Below are 25,499 nucleotides of genomic sequence, written 5' to 3'. Positions count from 1 at the left end.
CTTAAATTCATAATTTATTCTAGTATATCAGCATAAAAGGCCAGGCAAATAAAGTACTAATATTTTAGTATTTGTATTGTTACAGGCTTTTACTAAAAAGTTCCGTTGGGGAAGGGTAACTAATGTAACAACAGCACACTTTGTACACATTACTAAATGACATTCTTCTGCCTGTCTATCATCTATCTGTATATCCATCTATTTTAGTTTTCAAGCAGGGTTTTCTTCCTTCGTTCCTTTCTTTCTATCCATCTATCTATCTATCCATCCATCCATCCATCCATCCATCCAACCAACCAACCATTCATCTTGGTTTTCCAAGGCAGGGCTTATCTACCCATCTGTCTGTCTGTCTATCATCTATCTATCTAATCATCTATTTTGGTTTTCCAAGGCAGGGCTTTCTTTCTTTCTTTCTTTCTTTCTTTCTTTCTTTCTTTCTTTCTTTCTCTCTTTCTCTATCTACCTACCTATTTATTATTTTTGTTTCTCTATGGCAGTTTTTCTGTGTAGCCTGGGCAGTCATAGAATTCCCTCTGTAGAATATGCTAGCTTTGAACTCAGAGACCCACTTGTCTCTCCTCTGCCTCCCAAATCCCAGCACCTAAATGTTAGTCTTACTAAATTTCCACACTTAGCATATAATTAACCATATGAGGCAAATGCCATGCATGACACAGAGTAGCAAAGCTCACATTGGTAGAACTGAGTTCAGAAGCAGAGCCACTATAAACACGCAACTTATACAAACTCATTAACTCTTCAAAACGATAGTGTTGATTAAGCAGAATATTAGTTGCTAGTATATTATTATGTGTGTGAAATATTGTTATTATCTCATTTATAAATAATGAAAGTGAGGAAGTAAAGTTACTCATAAATCTAGCCTGAAAATGGCGAACTTCGGGTAACTTAGCAATGTTTATCAAAAGCTGTATTTGTAAAAAATAAACATGCACAGACTACTCATGGGGAGAAAGAGATGCTGTTTTGCTGACGCTTCACACATGGGAATGAACCAGCGATACAAAGAATAGTTTTTCAGACAATATTTGATCATTAAATTTTTAGAGCTGTATTTTTATATGTACTTTTGCCTTTATATTTGAATACATCTACCACATGTATTTCTAATGCCAATGAAAACTAAATGAAAGTGTCAGATCCCCCAGAACTTTATAAAGCTGTGAGACATCCAGATAGGGGCTAGAAACAAAACATGGATCCTCCTACGCTCCCTGAGCCATTTCAAATGTCTCAATAATTTTCTATTTTTTAACCTCTTCAAATCATTACTAACTCAAAAATGTATTTTTTTTAATTGATACCTAATATCATGACAGGTCCTAAGAAAAGACCATGATTTCTAAGTTAAGAGTTTTTGGTAAACGTTATGAAATTACTATAGTGTAAGGAAAACAGAGCAATTTTGACCTTTCTAGGACCTCAACTCATATATATGTATTTTAAATCCCAAGTATCATCCTCACACCACATGAACTAAATTTAGTGTCTCCTTCCACAAAGAAAAGGTACAAAACAATAAACTAAAATTCTTTAAAAACTCTATCCCTTCTATAGGCAAAATCCAAAATCCTAAACTTCTGTGCCTTCTCCTGGAAACTGTGGTTTGGATGATTTTTTTAAAAATTTGTTTCTTTGGCAGTTAGGACTTAATCCAGATTTTTAAAAAATATATTTATTTATTTATTTATTTATTTATTTATTTATGTGTACAGTGTTTTGCCTGCACATATGTCTGCATGTCAGAAGAGAGCACCAGATCTCATTACAGATGGTTGTAAGCCACCATGTAGTTGCTGAGAATTGAACTCAGGACCTTTGGGAAAGCAAGCAGTGCTCTTAACCTCTGAGCCATCTCTCCAGGTTTATTTGTTAATTTCTTTTGTCCTTTCAAGACAAAATTTCTCTGTACAGTCGTGGCTGTCCTGGACTCACTTGGTAGACCAGGCTGACCTCCAACTAACAGAGATCAGCCTGCCTCTGCCTCCTACAGTGCTGGGATTACAGGTGCGCACCACAACGCCCGGCTTAATCCAGATTCTTGAGCACACTTGGCAAGTGCTCTCCCACAGAGCTTCCCCTTGGCCTGTTAACTTAATGAAGAGGTTGAAATGTCACCTGCTTGAGTAAGCTTCCCAGTAAAATCATTTCAAGATACTATTCAAGTCCTTCTACAAAGGAAATACAAACTCAGGCCAAAATACAAAATATTCTTAACAATAAAATGTTTAAATCTTTGTGTCAAATTAGAACTATAAACATACATTAATCATATAATGTAAGGGAAGGGCGGAGAAAAAAATTTAAATGATAAACATTTGCACAACTTACATACTTATTAGGTCAAACTGTTTATCTAATCAATACTAGCACATTCCCTAATGTATCCTATTTCATCACTTCAACACTTGCAGTCCCTTACTAAAACAGACTCTTGTTATAAAGTCCAGGCTGGATTCAGTATTCCACAGATTATAGGCAGGTAAAACCCAACCAAAACGACTACTAAGTTTAAGAGTAACAGGTAGCATTAGGATATCAAAATCATAAACACAACTGGCCATCATCTAATGGTTGAAGATAGTTATGGGAAGATGTAGCCTACCTTACTCTTCCTTCTGTTTTCACTCTGGTTGATATTTCCCATAATAAACTGTTAAAAACTCATATACATGAAAATAAAAGGATTTAAGGGAGTGCCTTACTCGGTAACAGGGAAGAAACATGAACCTGAATAGAAAACTACTCATACTATCCCTCCACACACAGACCCTCCGGCACAGGCCTTCTACTAACAGTGTAAAAGAGATGTAAATTTTACATATATATTATATTCTTGAATTTAAATACTCCATATCATTTTTATATTATTGCACAAAAAATGTAATAAAAGAAGGTATATACCAGTAAACGTACTTGCATCATCCCTTTCTATTCTGGTTCCATCACTAGTTGACACGCAAGTAAAGTGCAGGGGTTCAACTTCTAAAAGTCCAGTGAGAGATGTGAAACTTCCTTCAGCAGCTGTGCAACTACTGACTTTTCCATTTCCTAGTGCAGAAAAAAAATTGCATGAAAAGATAATCTAGAAAAGGTATGAAGTAGCAATAATCGTGACAATTATGCCCAACTTAATTAGCATAAAATATACAATCTCATACACTACTTTAACAAAGGGCACCTTAAAAAAGAACATCAGCAGAAAAACTAGCTTCCTTCATATAAAAGCAGAGCCGAATGAAAACAAATTGGTAGGCATTCACAGTAATAAGAAACAAACAGCATGTGTCAAATTAAATCTTTTGAGCAGTAAAACCACACTGAATTGCAATAATTAGGATTTATTGAATGCAAAAAAAATTCAATTGGATCATGACTTATTTTAATTTTGAAAACCGCTTTTTAATTTGAATACATGAATACTTCACAATAAAGGATCTGTACACTGCAATTCTGAAATACCAGAAATTCTGAAACTTTTTGACCACTACCATGATAGTCAAACATTTCCGATTTTGGATTTTCAACTCAAAATACTCAACCTGTATTCCTCGTAGAGTTTTTTGTTTTTGAGAAAGGACAAAGAAATTGAACTATTAAATCAAATGGTTTTAACATTTTCATAGAAATTATGATTAAGTTCTTAAAAAAAACCAAAAAACCAAAAAACTTTACTGCTCTGAAGACAAAAGTGTGAGTAGCTACAATAAAGAGAGATGGTAACTTAAACTTAGTATATAACGTTTAAAAAGATGAACTGAGTATGAATATGGAACTATTTGTGTTTTGTTCACTTACTAAAAGAAGTCAGTACCTGAAAGAACATCCGATAAGTCAATTTCATCTGACTGGACACCAATGTTGCTATTGTATACGTTTCTACAAGAAGAACCACTCATCTCCAAGTCAAAAAGGACTGGATCAAATGGGGAGCTGTATAATCCGTATCTGAGAAATTAAATAGTGTATTAAATAACTTACTTCGCAGCCATTTTATTTAAAAAATTACCCATTTAGTTTCCAAAGCAGTTTGATAAATAAAAAAGGGCACCAAATTTACTGAACACCAGAGAAAACTACATTCCAAAATGCTGTGCAGAGTCAATAAAAATGATTCAAATAGGCTGGCGGCCAATGCAGCAAGACTGTCATGAGGTGTGGGAGGGAGAAACCAAATCGAACAAAAAATAAGCACTCTTTTTTCCCCACTCTATCACTACAGTGACAATACTGAGAATAAGCACTTTAAGGAAAACTTCATCAAAATCAGGATTTATAATTAAACATATCAGAAATGCAGTGCTCTAAATAAAGGAATGCCCAACTTTAAGAGCTGAAGACCAGGGGCTGGAAAGACAGCTTAGTGGTTCAGAGCACTTGCTGCTGTTGCAGTATACTAGCACCACATGATGGTTCTTAACCGTTCCTAACTCCAGGTCCAGGTTCTCTGCCACAACTTCTGGCAACCATGAGTACCAATTATGCACGCAGTGCATACATGTACATGCAGGCAAAACACCCATACATGTAAAACAAAATAAAATCTAAAAGAAAAAAAATTTAAGGCTTCAGATCAGCCAGGCATGGTGACACACACCTTTTATCCCAGCACTGAGGGGGGCAAGCCAATCTCTTGAGTTTCCAGGCTAGCCTGGTGTACACAGAGAAAACCTGTTCCGAGGTAGAAAGAAAGCAGAAGACCAAAAAAAAAAAATCTTAATCTAATCTTTTAGTGTTTCACTAGGTTAAGATTTTTACAATCCAACTGGTAGGAGGCTGGAGAGATGGCTCAGAGATTAAGAGCCCTGGCTGCTCTTCCAAAGGTCCTGAGTTCAATTCCCAGCAACCACACAGTGGCTCATAACCATCTATAATAAGATCTGAGGCCCTCTTCTGATGTACATACAGGTAAATCACTGTGTATATGATAAATAAATCTTTTTTTAAAAATCCAACTGGTAAACAAAAGAATTTCAGGTGAAAGTAACAAGTGAGTTACATTGTTATACATATAAAGTTATGCCACTAACAAATAACATCAAATATCTCTTGCATTAAGTAAGCAATGTATCTTTAAATGTTAAATACACTTAGGGTCAGAAGAGTACCTCAACAGTTAAAAGAACTCACAGTACTTCCAGAGGACATGGAATCAATGCCCAGGAACCAAAAGGAAGCTCACTACCTATAACTCCAGTTCCAGGGAATCTAACACATTTTTCTAGCCTTTACAAGCACTGTGCATGTGGTAAAAAGACATTTTGCAGGAAAAAACATATAAACACAAAATAAAAAACTATAATTAGCTCTCTGAATAAATACAGAATGCCACTAATAGCTGAAGGGAATAGTTCCTGAAAAAAACATGGGAAAGGGGACCTTAGACTAATCACATTAAGAAGAATGTTTAGTACAAATTGAATATCATTTTTAAGGTAATACATTGTTTTAGGCACACCAAGCAATGAAGAGTTCTGTGCCCGCTGTTCATACTTTAAGATGTTAAACATACCTTGTTTGCAGTAGAGCCTCCAGTGGTGTCAGCCTGTCCTGCAACTGTCTGGACACAGCAGTGAGTAAAGCTGCACAAGCCGTACTGCATCCAGCCAAGTCTTCATCCTTAACATAATTCAGCAGTACAAAATACCAATAGACAGACCCTAGAAAGAACAAAGCCATGCCTTTTTCTCCTTCATCTCTAGCATACAAAAACTTCAGTTAAATATTTATAAATTCAGCTACTTTTACTAGAAAGGTACTTCCTTATTGTGGAAAGATAATCTTTAACAATTTAGGAAGAATAAGAGTTCTAGGACACTAATAATATAAACATCATCCTGAGAAGGACACTTAAACTAAGAATTCCAGGGCTGGTAAAACAACATAGCAGGAATGAGCACTTGTCAGCAAGCATGACAAAGTGAGTTCAGTTCCCAGGACCAACATTGTACATTATCTTGACCCCTACATGTTCACTGTAGCACGCATGCTCTACCATCCACAAATACAGAAATATTTTCCTAAGGAATATATAACATTTTTTGGGAGATATATTAATCAAACTTGATGTTAAAAAGTGTATCAAGTCAGGTGTGGTGATGCGTGCATCCTTTGATCCCAGTCAGGAGGCAGAAGCAAACTCAAAAATAGGCTGGTCTACAGAGCAAGCCAAGGCCACACAGAGAAATCCTGTCTCAAAAAACCAGAGTCTAACAATGTGCAAGGCATAATGAAACACGCCGTTAATCCTAGCACTCAGAAGGCAAAGGCAGGCAAATTTCAGGACCAGCCTGGTCTATACAACAAGTTCTGGAATAGCTGTGGCCACATAGAGGCACTGTCTAACAAACAAGCAAACGGTATACTAATGGTAAGGAAAGTACTTGTGAATAGCCACAAAAGCAGAGGCTAAAAGTGTTAAATCAACCTTCTTAAAATACTGCTCCTCTATACAAAATCACTCCGAATACTTAAACTTGATGGCTGTGAGCTTCAAGCAGTACACACTGCAAATGAACGGAACAGCACTCTAAAATGTCAGTCGGGTATAACCTATACAGCATGAGGAAGCGGACCCCAGCACATTAGATGACTTAGCAAAGATATTTTAGTACTAAGTACATGCCAGAACATCAGCAACCGACCACTAAAAACAATCCATAAGAAACTGTGAGAGATCAGAGGTTACTGCGATGAGCAAAAGAATGTAAAATGCTATACTCTGTATCAGTGGCTCTCAATCTGCAGGGAGCAATCCCTTTGAGGGTTGCATATTAGAAATCCTGCTTATCAGATATTTAGATTATGATTCAAAACAGTAGCAAAAATTGTAGTTCTGAAGTAGTAATGAAAGGATTTTATGGCTGGGGGTCACCACAACACAAGGAATTGTATTAAAAAGTTGCAGTTTAGGAATTCCTGTAATTCTTTCTTTCACCTGAGAAACAGGATCAGCAAGACTGTAAGTTTAAGGTCAAAGAAAGCCTAAGCTACGTGAGACTCTGTCTCAAATTTAGAGAAACAAATAAATGAATACATAGACTAGAACTGTGAGAAATGCCTATAAAACACATTAGACGGTAGAGACAGCTCACTAGTTAAGAACACTGGTTTCTCTTACGCAGAACCTAGGCTTGGCTCCTAGTATCTTTATGGCAGCTCACAATCCCATGACTCTAGCTCCAGAGGATCTGATGCTCCTTCCTGGCCTCCTACGACACTGCATACGAAATATATGCTCACGTAAAATAAAAACAGATGTACCTCTACCAACACAGACACACAATTTAAAGGCTAAATCTGTATTCCTTCACAGTAATAGCAAAAGAACATATACAAAAGTCTTATCACCTTATATATGTACTATTAGAGGGGAGAGCTTTGAAAATTCCTGTTTAGTAACTATAATTATTTCTGAGAAGCATTTCTATAAAAATCTTCACAGGGCCTTTAAGGGACTCGAACCAGACTGACTCATTGCAATGAACATTTTCAAGCAAAGATGTGTACACAAAAGGGTAATACTGTGCCCAGGTGTGGTGGCAGACGGACCTCTCTGAGTTCAAAACAAGCCTGGTCTACAAAATAAAGTCCAGGATAGCCAGGGATGCACACAAAAACCCTGTCTCGGAAAAAAATAAAAACAAAAATAAAAAGAGTAATACTGTGAGACATACTGTGATACCCTACAGCTTCCAAAAAGAAAGAGTGATGGCGATCATCTTCTTTTTCTTCTGAGGGGCAGAGGGTTTGTAAGGGCAAAGGGCAGGTGGGAGGAAATAAGTGGGATTGGTATGCATGATGTGAAATTCACAAAGAACAAATAAAAAGTTTTGTTTTGTTTTTAAAGAGTAAGATGGATGACATTTTACCCCTGAGACAGGGTTTCTCTCTGTGTAGCCTCGGTTGCCCTAGAACTCACTCTATTTTAGGCTGGCCTAGAACTCAGAGATCTGCCTGGTTCTGTCTGCCAAGTGCTGGGATTAAAGGTGTGTACCACTGCCTCAAACCACTGTGAGGCACTGGACAACATTTTTGAGAAATTATACCTAAGATTCTCTGATGACCCCCCAAATGTACCTGCCCAAAAAGGTACACCTACACACAAACATACCCAGTAACAAAAAATTTAATAACCCAGAGAAACTACAGAAAACCATAGAATAGGAACAAGATAACTATAAAACGCTTGTTATTAAAGTAATTTTACATACCACCAGTTGCTGCTGCTGGTAAAAAGCACATATTTTCAAGTAAAGCCTTCAACAGAACTGATCCAAATCCAGGCTGACAGGGGTCGCATTTGCCATTACTGGAAAATTGTTTATTAAGAAATAAAGAATTTAAAGACATTTTTTATTATGTAAATTCAACCTTAAACTTGGCATAGTACTTTAGAAAAATTTTAAAAAGCCAAGGCACTAAGAGTTTTCTCCCAGGTTAGACCACTGCCATTACTAAGAAGAGCTAATAAGCAGATGCCATTCATCTAAATACTTTCTTGATGGCTAAGTGTCAGGCTCTACAGCTGCATAATGATAGAAGACTCAGCAAGATGGTTAAATAGCAAGAGTAAGGCAGTGGACAATCCAGCAGTAAGAATTAATTAATTCTCACAGAGTAAGCAAGCACAGCAGATTTACCTAACATTGCATGTTACCCTGAGAGCCCCAGATTCTTCTTTAGGACCTAACAGTCATCAACTGTTGAAAAGCTACTCATGCACTTAGTGAGAATCAAATCCCATTATAGACACGGTATGAGCAACAAATCGCAGGTACAATACAAAGAACGCTTTCAAATAAAAACACACCAACCTAATGCACAAGGCTAGAAATCGGGCACATTTATGGGCTATACTTCGTCCTGCCTCAAAGAAGCAAACACGTACAATGTCTGAAAGACATTTTCGTGTTTTTGAAAGTAGGCACTCATTTCCTTCCTTTGAGCTGCAAAATAAGAGCAAACAGACTCATTTTGGACTCTGAATCCTAATAACCAAAAGACAATCATTACGGAAAGCAAAATTTTAATTATTAACCTGCCAGGTCCATTTGAATGAACTCCAGCTAACCAGCAGAGAGCATCCAACACAAGACTCTGAGCGTGTTCTGTGACCTGTGTGTCATCTGATCTTCTACAAAGAGTGTTAAGAAGCTTCTCATGGAATTCTGAAAACTGTAACATGGCACAACGCTGAACTCTAAAAAGTAAAATTATAAATCCATTACAATGTATTTACACAAGTGAAAAGAGGGCAGACCACTGCTATGTAACATGGAGGGTTATATAGTGTTTCATCTAAAATAATATCAAAAATAAAGTTTTCAGAGCTGGGATGTATTGCAGTATTAGAGGACTTACCAGCATGTTTAAGGCCCTAACAATGCAAAGGAGGAGCATAGAGAAAGGATGAAAATGCCTACAGCTTCTTACTTGGGTACAGAATCTGTATTCTGCTTTAAAGGAAACAAGTTTACAATACTGTGTCCTTAAATCATGCTTCTTATACTTCTCACCAAGTCATTCAACCTATACAGAAAGTACTATATAAAGACCAGGGATACAACAGTCAAGGGAGTTAGTAATATCCTGAGCTACTGTAATATATTTAAAAAAAAAAAAAAAAAGACAAAGCAAATACTACCAGGTAAAAGAAGTTCAATCATGTTTATTTATACTTTTACTATAATGTAGCAGAATTGCCATATGTAGCAAGGCACGCCTTAAATACTAGAATATAGGAGTTGGAAGCAGGAGAATCAATTCAATATCAGCCTAGAAGTATCTGAGACCTATTTCAAAACAATAAACAGGAAAAAGAACAGCAAACTAATGAAATGTGATTACCTTTCCTTAGGAACTGACGTTTTCTTAAATCTCCGAATGGTGACAGAGACCTCTTGAAGTAAGTCACAACCCCGAAGATTTTCAGATTTACGAGTACCTCCTGCATTTTCATTTTTAACATTAGATGATTTTTCCTAAATAATTTAACAACAACAATTTAAGAAAAAAAAGAAACTAAAAATATAAAATAAAAGATAAGATTCCAAATATCGAAAAATAAGTTTCAGATTCAAATGGTTAATGCCTACTTTTCAACCACATTTTGGTTGGGTTTTTGTTGTTGATGTTGTTGTTATTTTGTTTTGTTTTGTTTTGTTTTTCCCAAGACAGGGTTTCTCTATGCAGCCTTGGCTGTTTTGGACTCACTTTGTAGACCAGGCTGGCCTCAAACTCACAGTGATCCATCTGCCTCTGCCTCCCAAGTGCTGGGCAGGAAAAACATAGTCAAGATTTTGAAAGCTCAACAATTAAAAATTATACAGCTAAAATTCTGAGTCCAATCCACAGCTACAGAATTCTAACAAATGGCCTCTGCATGGCCTACCATCTCCTACTTAACCTAACTCAGAATTGCTTTGAGGATTAACTCTGATAAACTCATTGAAAAACTGGATGACCAATGGAAATACAAGGTGATGGGGTTCTACTGATACTGCTGCTAGTGTTTCTTAAGAATAATAATGAGGAGGCAGAGGCTGGTGGTTCACTGTGAGTTCAAGGCCAGCCTAGTCTACAAAGGAAGTCCAAGACAGCCAAGGCTACACAGAGAAACCCTGTCTCAAAAACAAAACAACAACAACAACAAAAAGAAAAAAATGATAAAGAAATAAACCCAAGTTCAGAAAAATCTATACTTAAACAAGTATGAAGAAGTTGCACGCCTGTAGAAAATTAACCATTGAAAACTGACAAACTGAACTCAAGTGAGTTGCAGCCAAGATGGAAGCAACTCCAATGGAGACAACTGAGATGAACACCCTGGGTTCACCTGTAAGCAGCACCAGGCACTAAAAAAACAAAAAACAAAACAAAAACATTTTGAGGTGGACCCCAACTATAATGAGGAGAATCCCAAGGTCCTGGTTGACAGATTCAAACCAAAAACAGTGACAATGAGATCTGGTTCTCTTTGGAAGGAACAAGATGAAGCTGAAGCAGTTGCCCAAGGCCAACAGAGCAAAGCTGAGATATAGTCCAAGAGGCCTTGTGTGCCACTGAAGTATCATGTTCTCAAAACAAAATGGCCAAGCCCCACTAGTCACTAAGATGGACAACCAGGCAGAACCCCGAAGGGTCCTCCCAAAATGACAACTCCAGGCTCCCTGAAACTTTGGGAACCTTGAGGATGCTTACACTCTCTTCTGGCAGAGAGCAGAGATAGCATATCACAGGATATCTGACTCCCTAGGGTTAGGGCTTTTTTTTTTTTGGTTTGTTTGTTTGTTTGTTTGTTTGTTTGTTTCTGGCTTTTCAAGACAGGGTTTCTTTGTGTAGCCCTACCTGTCCTGGGACTCACTGTTAGTTGTTGTTAACTGATTTTCAACTTGCTTGCTGGTGGAAGGGGTTGCCATAAGAACAAAAAAGTCCTGAGTTTAAAGGGAAGTACCTTCTAAAATTACTCCCTATTGAACCCAGTTTATAAAAGCTAATTATTTATCCAAAGTTAACTAAAAATGTTCTCTTAATTATAATTATATTTACTCTGAAACAACTTCAAAGAAAAATTAGAAATAGACTAAGCAGCAAACAACCTATCAACCAAGAGAAGCACATCTTCAAACAAACCTAAGCCACAGTCAAGTCCTGTTCAAAATCAAGTCCATACCTTGCCTGCTGCAACCTTTGCCAAGAGAGAAGCAAGTGAGTAGCCCTTGTGACCCTGGTGTTTCAGAGACGGAAGTCTCACCACAGGCCGCAGGCCACTGCCGCACGTCTCATCTGCTCCTCTTTCATTCACTGCTTTGACGTGTATTAAAAATGACCGGTACTTCCCTCCTGCCATACCTGGAGGAGTGAAGAGATGAGTAACTTATGCCAAAAGAGTCAACTTTCTTATCCGAATGGAGCAAGTGAAAGGACTAACTCCACAAAAGAAAAATTAAAAAGGCCAGAAATCCCAATTGATACTCATTATATAATGGGACATCTTTGGTGTGATAGGAAAAAAAAAAAGCAAAAAGCTTTCTAAGAGTCTCAGAAAATTGAGACTAAAGAAATCATTGGATATATCTCTTCCAGTAACATTATTAACTCTAGTGTGTTATAACTAAACTGAGATCACAGATCCCATCTATAATGTAAAATACATTGCAAAAATATCTTCAAATAAATATACCTAACTAACAAAACTATCAGACTACTGCTGCAGCAGGTACTAAATCTTTTAGTAGCTGCAAAAACTACGTGCTGTTCTCTCCATCCCCGCCAGGCTCTAGTGTTGAACTACACTACACTTGTTCTTCCTACCCCAGGAGCTCCAGTGCTGCTCCACTCTCCTTAACTGATATACCAGTCTACCAGGATCTGATGTCACTCTCCATCTCATTTCTGTTTCAAACTTTTCTTTGACACAACTCTTACTTTACTCTTCCATTAGAATTCTGCAATCACTGCTTCCATCATTTTAAAGATCATGAGGACCAGATGTGGTGGGACATAGCTTTAATCCTAGCACTCAGGAGGTGGAGGCAGCTGGATCTCAAAGTTCCAGGCCAGCCTGGATTACATAATGAATACCAGGGCTATGTAGAGACCCTGTCTCTTCCCTGCTCCCCGCCGCCGCCGCCGCCGCCACCCAAAAGTCATGGGAGAAATTTGCTAAGAAAAACAACAACAAAAAGCTGAACACTGTTTCCTGAGAAATGTCATGTGACACATTTCCGTTTTATATAAGGATTTTTTTTTTTCATTACAAAGCTAATTTATATAGATTTGGTTTTAAGTACCACTACTTCCCAAAATGAATCCAAATACATCATAGAATCTCAAATCTTTTTTTTTCCTTTGTTTTGTTTTATTTTGATTTGGTTGTTTATCTGTTTTGAGCTGCAGTTTCTCTGTGTAGCCTTGGCTGTCCTAGACTCACATTGTAGATTGGCCTCAAAACTCAAGAGATACACCTGCCTCTGCCTCCCAAGTATGGGCCTGCGTCACTGTGCCCGTCTAGAATCTCAAATCTTTAATGAAAAAATGGCAAACAGTCCTTAGGTACAATGGGACTTGTACATACAGAACTTACCTTTACCTAGGGGTTTATGTTTCAAAAGCACCCACTGCATGGTGCTGAACCCTACATTAACCTGAAATGTCCTAAGGCACAGAACTGTGATGAACCTACATGGCCCTATCTCAGAGACACAACAACCTCAAACACCTAGAGTCACTTACTGTGAGTGATAACCAGACATAGGAAGCTGCTGGAAATTCTAATGGAAGTTCCAAACAAAACATCATTTTTGTGTGTATGATCAATTTTCAAAGCATTTTTTATATTATACTGGTATTATTTATTCTGCTTTTATAAAATAAGTTACTTCACCTTTAACAAGTTTGGGGCTTGTCAATGTCAACATTCCAGCGTGACCTGACAGATCAAGACCACTAGCAAGCCATACTGGGCCACACAGAATGTCTTCTTTATGATCCTCTAAAAATGGGCATAACCTAAGACCTAAAAAGAAAAATACATATTTTTCTTTCAGTGTATTACTGAAAATCCACAAAAGATATATCCATCCCATTTACATGTTTTATCACTACACAAATACAATACATAGAATGTGTTCAAACAAATCATCACCATGCTAGAATTATAATCAATTATCTATGTTATGTATTGTTTTTTACTCTCACTTGATATTTCACCTTGATTTTCAAGAAAGGATCTATAGAATCACAACTTAATTTCAAATCGTAAGGCATTAAAGACTATGCAAGTATTAGTGCAGCTACATTTGCAAACGTAAGCTGAAAGTTACAGCACATTGCCAAAGCAGAGTAATTAAAGGTTACTTTTTTTAATCATACTCTTAAAACCGAGATTTTGCAAGCCACAAGGAAGTCTTTCTGAATAGGATGCATTAGATCACTGTGCTCTGACTGCCAGAGACAAGAGCTCTGCGGTTGGACTCACACTGTGGCTCCTCTACATCCATGTGCTGCATTTCTTCATTCAAATCAACCAGGGACGGGCTCCCATTTTGTTCCACGTCAATGTTAAGAGCTGGAGACAAAGGAAAGGTGATCTGCCTATCTACTGCTGTTTCTAGAGGATAAAAATATTAGTAAACTTAATTTCGCTTAGTAGCAATAAGTTTTGTGCCTATAAATCTAAACCCTTCTTCTAAACAGGGAACTACTATCATTTTCACCATAGATGCTATACTATAGTTGTCAAGGAGAAAATTAAACTCAGTTGTTTTATATACTTTCCCCTCTACAAATGGTAATAACTGCCTAAAGATGCAACTTGTTGGCAATTAATTGAACGTTCTTTCCTAAGCTGCACAGTACAAATACCTACAAAGCATTAAAAATGCCAACTGCCTAAATCCTAGAGTCATTAAATGAAAATGTCAAGAGAATACACAGATACACAGACAAACACACACACCTAACATATGTATGCAAACACACACACACACACACACACACACACACACACACACACACACACACATTCTGGTAAAGGAACATTTTCAGACTAGAATGTTGCCGTTTTACACTGAATTTATTCTCAATTTTTAAAATGAATTTTTAAAGAAAAAAGGAAGAGAAATGAAAAAAAGAAAAGAAAAACAAACTCTAAGAAGTAATATCTAGCTCCTAATATGGTAAACACATGAAAAATTGGTTATTATTTCTAGCATTATGTAAAAGGCTATCATGATCGATTACTTTCAAATAATAATTTCCAAAACAGTTTTTCTTGCCATCAAGTCTTCCTTTAGAAAGACAAAGAATAAAACTAGCAGTCACAGAAGTGGAACTAATGTCACATGACAAAAGACATGATTAAACTCTTCACCATCATCAATTTGCCAAATTACTGAGTTACTGGAAAAATCCAAAATGTCCTTTAGATGACTCTGACTCTAAGTGATTTAGAAAAGAAAAAAGAAAAAAAAGACAAACAGCTCTGGGAAGCAGAAGAGTTCCCAGAAACACAGTCAAGCTGACAATTAGCTCTTGTAAAGACACCAGCCACCAGACAAGGTTCCCCAATAATAATTCTGACCCCTCTCACCATTGGCTTTCCCTAGGCCTGGAGCTTTGTTCTTCAGCAGTGTCACTTGTATCTGGGGGACACTGGTGATGTTCGAGTTCAGAACAAATTTGAAGTCCACATGTCCAACCATACAGGCTTTAGGTAGAACCAATTCAAATACATGCTCATCCCAGCTGTTGCTGTCAGACAAGGTGAAAAACACTCAGTAAAGCACAACTCTTCCTTCATATATAGTAGTATCATTGGCATCACATCACCTTTTCTACTTCTTCGCATATTCCAACCAATACTAATGTTGCTCAACCAGGGTGTGGTGGCGCACACCTATTAACACAGAACGCATGATGGGGAAACAGGAGGAACCAGCTGCCACACTGGGATGCAAAGAGTTCTAGACAAAACTGAGATACAAAAACACCACATCCTTAAAAAGGAGGTAAGGGATACAGGCAATGGCACACCCCTGCAATCCCAGCACTCAGGGAGGCAAAGGCAGGCAGATCTCTGTGAGTTTGAGGCAGCCTGGTCTACAAAGTGAGTCCAGGACAGCCAAGGCTACACAGAGAAATCTTGTCTCAAAAATTTTATTTATTTATTTATTTATTTATTTATTTATTTATTTATTTTATATCCAGACTCCTAACGACTCTTTTCATTGCCTCTGTTGTTACTATTATCTGCTAAGGTACCATCAGCACAAACTAAAGCCTTTGCACCTGCTGATACCATACCATCACCACAGACCACAACTAGAACCACCTGTTGATTCCTGACAGAACACTCAAGAGCTATCAGAGCTTTCCTGAGTTCAAAATCCTCTAACACCCTCATCTCCTACAATGCAGAAGCTGAAACTTACTTCCTACCACTCTCTACCACATTCACAACCCTCCTACAACAATGTTTTTTTTTAACTCTAGAAGTCATAAAAATACATCAGGGGTTTTATACTTGCATGTCCCCTGAATCAGTATCTCTGTACAGAGCTTTCAAAGGGTGCTTTCTCTTGCACATGCACTCCAGTGTTTACTCATATGTCTTGTCCCCTCCCCAGCCCCTAGGCAAGTCTAATCAAAGCCATCTTTGAACTATGACTATACAGCACAGGGTATCTGTCCAATGTCTGATGCTCACTAAAATATGACTTTCACAAGTACTACAGTACCAGTTTTTACACATACATATTTAAATATTTGCTAAAGAAATCTGTAAACAGGCCTGGAGAGATGGCTCAGAGGTTAAGAGCACTGGCTGTTCTTCCAAAAGTTCTGAGTTCAATTCCCAGCAACCACATGGTGGCATGCAACCATTTATAATGAGATCTGATGTCCTCTTCTAGTGTGCAGATGTACATGCAAGTAGACCACTGTATACATAATAAATAAATCTTTTTTAAAAATCTGTAAACTCGGGGTTGGGGATTTAGCTCAGTGGTAGAGCGCTTGCCTAGCAAGCGCAAGGCCCTGGATTCGTTCCTCAGCTCTGGGGGAAAAAAAAAATCTGTAAACTATCAAACAATAAATAGTGACGCCTTTCATTATATTATCCAATAGCACAAAACAATACAGGAACATCTAAAATCAAATGACAAATGCAAGGGAGAAAGTTATTAATACTCCAATACTAAGAAAAATGGTAACATAACTGGGAACTCCATATTAGCTCTTTTTTTGGTTTTTTGAGACAGGACTTCTCTGTGTAGCCTTGGCTATCCTGGAACTCACTCTGTAGACCAGGCTGGCCTCAAACTCACAGAGATCCACCTGCCTCTGCGTCCCTCTCTACTAGGATCACAGGTGTGCACCACTGCACCAGGTTCGTGTTACTTCTAACAAGTGTTGAAAGTGAAGCCCCTTGGAGAAGGCACATACCTGTCAGTCTGCAGTTTCCAAGTCCGGGTATGCTGAGCAGCATCACCATGGTGCTGCTGATGCAGATGCTGAGGGTGCCGCCTTTGCTGCTGTTCTTGCTGAACTTCTACCCAACATGGAGGAACAGTTGCTGAAAATCGTGGAGTCAGTGTCTCAAATCGAGTTAGCTCGACTAGAGATGTCAAGATTTCAAGTGTGAAAGGCTGGTCCACCAATAAATCAACTCCTTAACAGTAGTGAATGCAGTATTTGAGACAGATTTAAGGAAAAAAGGAAAAAATGTTGTATTAATTTATGTTTTTGTCTATTCAAAATACAACACTGTCAAATGCATGAAAAGTGAGTAACGTAGACTAAGGAATCTCTATTCTACACTAACCAGCACTGGCAATGGGACAGCTCACACTCAGTACTCCCAAAAACAGTCTGTTAGAAAAGAACAAATAACTAAGGGCAACAAAACCGATGGGACTAAACCGCAAACCGCCACTCTCAGATCAGTGATTAACTTTGACAACATGCTGTTTACAAAGTAAGCGCAAGGAAGCAGCAATTAATCTATTTAAAAATTTAAAACAACGGCCAAGGTCTGTTTAATCATGAATGAGAACAAAACGCAAAAGTAACAAGCTGGCCAGTAGAGACAGCCAGCCTGCCCCTTGTCTTGAGACCTAGGTGAAATGTGAATACAGCCCAGGCAATACTGGCAGACCTGGAACTGGAGTGGCTGTGGAGCTTGTGAACAGCAAAAACAACACACACACAATGCTATCTATGCAGGAGTTTGAGATAGGGTGATGACAATGTAAATATACCTCTATAGGAAGAATGTCTTTTAGCTATTTAATTGCATGTACTATTAAGACTATTACTCACTCCATTGATTCTACACTTAATGGTCCATGGAGGCATGTTTTTATGTAGGTACATGTTAGCACAGGTACCCTTGGAGACCAGAGGTATCAGATCTACTGGCGGTAAAAGTACAGACTGTTGTAAACTGTCTGACATCAGTGCTGGCAACTGAACTCTAGTCCTCTGGAAGAGCAACAAGTGCTCTTACCTACTGAACCTTCTGCAGCACCAATGACCCTCTCTTTCACATTGTATTCCTTAATTAAACTAAAAGCTATGTATTGAGAGAAAAGGAGAGATGAGATGGCTCAGTGGTTAAAACTCTCTACTGCCAAACCAAGGACTTGGATTAAGTGCCAGGGCTCATATGACAGAATCAACTCCTACAAGTTTTTCTCTAACTTCCACACAAGTGCTATGAAATGCATCCATACAAACAGACAGGAAAACACAGACACACACACACACACACACACACACACACACACACACACACACAAAAAAAATAAATGAATAATTAAATATCATGTTTTTATTCCCTAGACAAACTTCACCTACACTAAATAATCTATGAAACTCAAGTTCTTTCTTTGTCAAGTTTTTAACATTTTTTTTAACTACTAGAAAAGCAATTATATATAATGTATAATAATAATAATAATAATAATAATAATAATAATAATAATAATAATACAAACAAGAAGAAGAAGAAGAAGAAGAAGAAGAAGGAGAAGGAGAAGGAGAAGGAGAAGGAGAAGGAGAAGGAGAAGGAGAAGGAGAAGGAGAAGGAGAAGGAGAAGGAGAAGGAGAAGGAGAAGAAGCAGCAGCAGCAGCAGCAGCAGCAGCCGCTGCCGCCTTGTCAAAGAATGTCTTTCTAAACAGCAATCTAGACTTCATTATTTAAAAGAAGGAGGAGGGGGCAAAGGAAGAAAGAAAGAAAGATTACAAGAGTATTTTTAATTATTTAAAAATTTAGTATCTTACCTGAAATACCAGGACTTGAAGGATTTGATAAAGGCCTGGAACCTTCTAAAGATGGCTCTATTCCTTTGGAAAGGGATCCATCTACCAGAATATCAGCTTCATCAATATCATCACAAGTTCCTCCAATTTGGAGAAAATGAAGCTCACCACCTATAGTGTAGTTAAATTTCATCAACAAATACATACATTTAGTTTTTAAACTAAACACAGTATTGTTTATAATTCTTAACTTGTTTCAATATGCTTGACACCAGATTAAAAAGACTATAGCAGGTACCTGTGTCAAAGAACTTGGAAACTTAGCTGCAATGAACTGCAACACACTTAGTAAAGAAAATAGCACACAGATACCTATCTCAGAGCCAGGCATGGTGGCACACGCCTTTAACCCCAGCACTCAGGATGCAGAGGTAGGTGGATTGATGTGAGTTCGAGGCCAGCCTGGCCTACAAAGCAAGTCCAGGTCAGCCAGGGCTACACAGAGAAACCCTGTCTCGGAAAAAACAAAAAACAAAAACAACAACAAACAACAAAAAACAACAAAAAACAAAACAAAAAAAGAGGAAAAACATATCTCTCTCAGGACTACAGAAACGGTTCATTGGTTAAAAGCACTTCTTCATGCAGAGAACCTGGGTTTAATTTCTAAATCCATGCGGTGGGTCCGGCCATCTGCAACTCTAGTTCCAGAGGATCTTACACCTTTCTTTGCCTTCTGATGGCACAGACATACATTCAAGCAAAACATTCATACACATTTGTTAAAAGGTATTTATTCTCATATTCATTACATTATATATTATATAACACAGTAGTTTGATATCTTTAATTAATTCATATAAATTTTAAGAAAAGCATGAAACAGGGTCTGTTACTGTGATCATCTTACAGATGAGGACATAACCCAGTAGCTATATATATTAAGATCCATAGCCCAATCTCTTAATTCCAGTAGTAGTAAAAATGAACAAATATTCTTAACTTTTGCTGTGCTCACATCAAAAAATAAAGGCAGAGGAACAGAGACATGACCATACTGAATAAGGTTGTGAGACACACAATCTGGATGAACACTAAGGTAAGCTGACACAGACACTAGGTAAGAAACAAGCCTTTTTCGAATCCACTCTCATAAGCAAAACAACTCTAATTACACTCAGGAGAGAGGTAGGGGTGTGTGTGTGTGCGTGTGTGTCTGTGTCTGTCTGCCTGTCTGTGTGTGTCTGTGTCTGTCTGCCTGTCTGTCTGTCTGTCTGTGTGTGTCTGTGTCTGTCTGCCTGCCTGCCTGCCTGTCTGTCTCTATATGTCTGTGTGTCTGTGTGTCTGTCTGTCCTGTTGGGGTAAAAAGGGGTACAAAGAGAAGAAAAGGATGAGTTAGGATAATATGGGAGACTATAATTATGATCAAAATACATTATATACCTATATAAAATTTAAATTAAGATAAACAAGCCTTAAAAACCTACAGGAAAAGCGAGGACAGCCACCTGCAATGAAAACAAACTAAGAAATAACAATCCTTTAGAGGGAGTCAACTGAACTCCTATAACACTAAGTGCCCAGCCATGAATTAGGATGTACCAAGAAAGACTAGACAACACTTACTGAGTAAGAGGTGAAAGGGTGATGGCCTCAGTGGCACATGCCGTCGATACCAGTACTCAAGAGGCAGACAGAGGTGTTGAAAAACTTCCCTAATCTGATGGAAGACCACAAGTCTGCTCAGTTGAATGAACTTCAAACAACAAACTGAGAGACCAACACGCAAACTGTTAATAAAATCAATAGCTGTAAGAATACTATGCAAAGAGCTTGAGTGACTGTGGCTCTAGCACAAGGTTAGAAACATCCAGGTTAGCCCACAAACTGCCTGTAACACCACCTCCAAGGGATCTCATGGCTCTGGCCTTTAAGGACACCAGCATCCACAGACAGATAATCCAAAATAAAAATAAACCTTTAAAACCAACATGCCTCCATGCTCTAACAGAGATACTTAGCAGAGATGAAAGAAACTTTAATTAAAAAAAAAAAAATGTTCAGCTGAGGCAGATCCCTCAGTCCAAGGCCAGCCCAGTCTAAAGAGAGAGTTCCAGGACAGGCAAGGCTACACAGAAGAACTCTGCCTCAACAAACCATGTGTGCATGTGCATGTGCATGTGCGTATGTGTAAAATGTTTAGGCTGAAAATTTTACTCAGTACAAAACTTCTTTTTATGTTTTTCAGGACAGGGTTCCTCTGTGTAGCTGGTTGTTGATCCACCTGCATTTGCCTCCTAAGGACCAATATAAAAGGTGTGTGACACCACCTTCCAGGGAAGATTAAATCAGGACAGCATAGATGAAACAAAGGAAACTGAACTCAAAGGCAGGCTACCTGAAAAAGACAGTGTGAGAGGAAAAGAGATAAAGATGGCAGGAAACCTCGATTAACATAAAAAGAGGCACTGAGATAGACTTGAGAATGTGAAATGCATAGGACATTAAAAAAAAAAAAAGCCCAGCACGCGGGAGGCAGAGGCAGGAGGATCTTTGGGAGTTCAAGAGCAGCCTGGCCTACAGAGAGAGTTCGGACAGCTAGAGCTGTAATGCAGAGAAACCCTGTCTTGAAAAAACAAAAACCGTAAAAACAAAAACAAAAACCAAACAAACCCAGTAATAGAAAAGACCCCAAAGAATACAAATATCCAGGTACAAAAGGGTCAAAGAACACCAGTCAAAATTATCCAATTCTACCCCTAAAACATTATATAATCAATCTCTCACAGATAAAAGGTGAAAGATTCTCATGACTATAGGAGAAAAGAAACAATAAACACATATGTGCCCTCAATTGACTGCTGATTGCTCAACAGAAACTTTGTGGAGTGTTGTTGTTGCTGTTGTTTGGAAACAGGGTCTCACTATGTAGCCCTAGCTGGGCTGGAGTGCTCCATGTAGACCCGAATAGCCTCTAACTCAAATCTGCCTGCCTCTGCCTCCTAAATGCTGAAATTAAAGGTGTGAGCCACCACACTCAGCTTGCTTGAACAGAAACTTTACAAAGGTGAGGAAACAGCAAGATTCCAAAGATCTGAAACAAACAAAAAACCCTCATTACTGTATCTAAAAAGATATCTTTTAGAAATAAAGGAGCTCTTTTTCCATACAAATAGAAGCTGAAGAAATGTTCAGCAAACAAGTCGTCTTCTTCTTCCTCCTCCTCCTCCTCTTCTTCTTGGTTTTGTTGTGTTTTTGTTGTTTTGTTTGTTTTTTTTTAATATAGCCGAGGTTAGCCTTAAACTCATAATGTAGGCAAAGGTAGATCCTCCTGACTCACTAAGATTATAGGAATCTGCCACTACCACAATTTCTACCCCAGACACATTCTACCACAAAATCTAAAGGAAGGTTTCCAAAATGGAAGAGAAAGTAATAAGGGGGAAAAATGGGCTGAAGAGATGGCTCAGTGGTTAAGAGCCCTGTCTGCTCTTCCAAGGGACCTAGGTCCAATTCTCAGCACCCACATGGTAGCTCACAACTGTTGGTAAAACCAGTTCCACGTGATCTGATGCCCTCACACCAACACACATAAATTCAAATTAAATAATTTTTTTAAAACGGGAAAAAATAGAAAGGCACAAAAATTAATGGCAGCAGTAGTTATACAAATTCAAGCCAATATAATTTTTTAAGTTTCTGAAAATGTAGGCAGGAATGGAACGCAAATGCAGTTTAGAAGTATATTTCACTGTTCATTTATTTCTGTTCTTCTTTTCTTTAAAATTTTATTATATTTTTTTATGCCTATATGTATGCTTGTTTAGGAATCAGTTCTCTGCTTCTACCATGTGAGTTACAGAGATCAAACTCAGCTTGGTTGGCAAACGCCTTTGCCCACTAAGTCATTTATTTCAATGGTTCCTGTTCTTATTCATACAAGCCTGTGAATTTGCGTTCATTTCAAAGCAACTTCTTATAATGAAAAATGTGCCCCATAAGCCTTATAGTAACAGCATAAGTATCCATATAAGCAAACCAAAAGAGAGCAACTGATCAGAACTATATTAATCAACAGTTCATTAAACTAAAAAAAGAAACTATAGGACAGTAAAGCTGTAACTATAACAAAAATAAAATAGATAAATGTAGTAAGATCATGCCTGTACTAATTGCCTTAAATATAAATTGGTTAAATTATCTGATTAAGGACACAGGGTCACAGAATGGGGAAAAAGCAGAAGTCCACTATACCACTATGAAATATGATGCGCAATAACAGAATGAATAAAATGCCCCATGCAGACATAATCCAAAGAAAAGTAGGAATGTGGTACCAATACCAGTAAAATCAAAAGGTGTGAAAAGCAGTGAAAACGGTCATTATATAATGTAAAAGGCTCAATTCAGCAAATACAGTTTCCCCCAATGGGAGGGTGGCAGAAACAGTAGGCTGTATGCCATATCTACTCCAAATGCCTGCAAAGAAACAGAAGGATCACTGGGGCTTGCTCATGATCAAAGCAATTCCAGCTCAGTGAGAAGCCGTTATGTCACAAGAATGAGGCAGAAGAGTCACAGTACTGGCCTCCACAATCACATGGGCACATGCAAAAAGCACACAAACTCAGAAAATAACAAAACATAATACAAAAACTGCCATAATCAAGGCCTCATGGTACTGGATTAAAAAGACACATAAACCAATGAACAGAAAACATAAAGCATATATTCCATGCAACTACAACCAACTGATTTTCAAAAACATGCAAACAGCATAAACTGAAGCATAGTTATTTCAATAAATGGTTTTTGGGAAAAGTAGATGTCCACATGCAGAAGAGTAAAAGTAGACCATTATCTCTCACCAACTCTAAGTATCAGCATAAAGAAAATTAGACTTGGCTGGGTGGTAGTGGCGCACACCTTTAATTCCAGCAATTGGGAGGCAGAGGCAAGCGGATCTCCGTGAGTTCAAGACCAGCCTGAACTACAGAGCTAGTTCCAGGACAGCCAGAGCTGTTACACAGAGAAACCTTGTCTCAAAAAACAAAACAATACAAAACAGAACAAAAAAGACTTAAATGTAAGACCTAAAACTTTCTAGGCATGATGATTCATGTCTTTAATCTCACCACACTGGCAACTAACAGAAGGAGAGAGAGAGAGAAAAGGGGAGGGAGGAGGGAAGAACGGGGGAGATGGAGAGGGAGAAGCGTGTGAAAAGAAGAGAGGAGGGAGAGAGAGACAGACAGAGACATAGAGACAGAGAGAGAGAAAAAACGAACTATGAAAAGCACTAGAGCAAAACAAAGGACAACTGTTTCAGAACACTGAAATGGGCAGCGATTTATTTTTGAGAGCAGACCTCAAAAGCAAAAGAAATGAATGGGATATAAACAAATGGGATTATATAAAACTAAAAAACTTCTATGACAAAAGAGTTCTAGGACAGCCAGAGCTACCCAGTAGAAAGACTGTCTCAAAATATGAAAAATAAAATTTAAAAAGTACAATAACCAGTAAGAAACATCCAATGGTATGCAGACCCAACTTATAAAATCAGAGAACGTGGAGAAAATCTATGTACAAAAAGGTGATATCAAATATATGTAAGGAATTCCAAACACTCAGTGGGAAAAAGAAGAGACAGCTTAAGGAGGAGGAGGAGGAAAAGAGGAGCAGGAGAAGAAGGGCAAATAGGAGAAGGAGAAGGAAGAGGAAGAGGAGGAGGAGGAAGAAGAGGAGGAGGAAGAAGAGGAGGAGAAGAAAGACAAAGAGAAGGAGAAGGAAGAGGAGGAGGAAGAGGAGCAGGAGGAAAAGGGGGAGGAAGAGGAGGAAAAGAGGAGGAGGAGGAGGAAAAGAGGAGCAGGAGAAGGACAAAGAGGAGAAGGAGAAGAGGAGGAGGAGGAAGAGGAGGAGAAGGAAGAGGAAGAGGAGACAAGAAATGGAAATAGCCAGGTAATGAGTTCCAGAATGAGTTCCAGAACAACAAAAACTACACATAGAAAACCTTCCGAACTGGCCTTAAACTAATGAATTAAAAGAAAAATATGGCACATTTATATCACGTAGTGCTACTCAGCAATAAAAAAACAATGAAATCCTGTCATTTACAACGACATGGATAAAACTAGAAATCATTATGTTAAGCAAAATAAATCAGAAAAATACCTCAATGAAGTGACTCATGTGAAATTAAAGCACAGAATGGTAGTTACAGAGCGACAGTCTAGGAGGAGGGGAACGTGATCAATGGACACTAATACATCAGCAAGCAACTCTGGAGTAACTACTAGACACTGCACATAACAATATATATGAACATACCAAAGAGCCAGTAGAAAAAATTTCAAAGTTTTCACCACAAGAAATGAATGAGGAAATAATGATGCTTAACATGATTTAAACATTACTTAATAAAGTATTACTCAATATTATAGATGTATTAAATATTAATGACAATGTATAACTTCTAACTTTTGTTCATGTTAAAATTATTTTTTAATCATAAACAAATGTAGATGCCAGATGTGGTGTCACACTCCTTTAATGCTAGCACTCAGGAGGCAAAGGCAGGCAGAGTTTGAGGCTAGCCTGGTCTACAAAGTGAGTCTAGGAAAGCTAGGGCTGTTACACAGAGAAACCCTGTCTGGAAAAACAAATCAACAACCACAGATTTAGAGCTGGGGAAATGACTTAGTAGATAA

At 38.0% G+C, this 25,499-nt stretch overlaps 1 protein-coding gene across 10 annotated transcripts in view; it reads right to left on the bottom strand.

Moving 5' to 3' along the window:
• Nucleotides 1-25,499, bottom strand: part of BIRC6 (baculoviral IAP repeat containing 6) — a 182,042-nt gene that overhangs the window by 104,179 nt on the left and 52,364 nt on the right. For 5 of the 10 annotated variants that reach the window (XR_014781399.1, XM_084793779.1, XM_084793781.1 and 2 more), the window contains exons 10-22: nucleotides 18,811-18,960; nucleotides 16,972-17,197; nucleotides 15,119-15,279; nucleotides 14,006-14,137; nucleotides 13,412-13,543; nucleotides 11,699-11,877; nucleotides 9,874-10,007; nucleotides 9,065-9,226; nucleotides 8,841-8,972; nucleotides 8,238-8,335; nucleotides 5,537-5,684; nucleotides 3,839-3,972; nucleotides 2,929-3,075 (exon numbers count right to left, since the gene is read on the bottom strand). Coding sequence is in view for 9 of the 10 variants with exons in the window: in XM_084793779.1 (XP_084649905.1) it covers nucleotides 2,929-3,075; nucleotides 3,839-3,972; nucleotides 5,537-5,684; nucleotides 8,238-8,335; nucleotides 8,841-8,972; nucleotides 9,065-9,226; nucleotides 9,874-10,007; nucleotides 11,699-11,877; nucleotides 13,412-13,543; nucleotides 14,006-14,137; nucleotides 15,119-15,279; nucleotides 16,972-17,197; nucleotides 18,811-18,960 (1,935 nt within the window). In the remaining variant the exon portion in view is untranslated. The remainder of the gene's footprint in view (nucleotides 1-2,928; nucleotides 3,076-3,838; nucleotides 3,973-5,536; nucleotides 5,685-8,237; nucleotides 8,336-8,840; nucleotides 8,973-9,064; nucleotides 9,227-9,873; nucleotides 10,008-11,698; nucleotides 11,878-13,411; nucleotides 13,544-14,005; nucleotides 14,138-15,118; nucleotides 15,280-16,971; nucleotides 17,198-18,810; nucleotides 18,961-25,499) is intronic. The other 5 variants (XM_084793780.1, XM_084793786.1, XM_084793783.1 and 2 more) reach the window with 4 other exon arrangements.

This window comes from Acomys minous (assembly GCF_964271855.1).
Source record: "Acomys minous genome assembly, chromosome: 8".
NCBI lineage: Eukaryota > Metazoa > Chordata > Mammalia > Rodentia > Muridae > Acomys > Acomys minous.
This window is presented reverse-complemented; position numbering and strand designations above follow the sequence as displayed.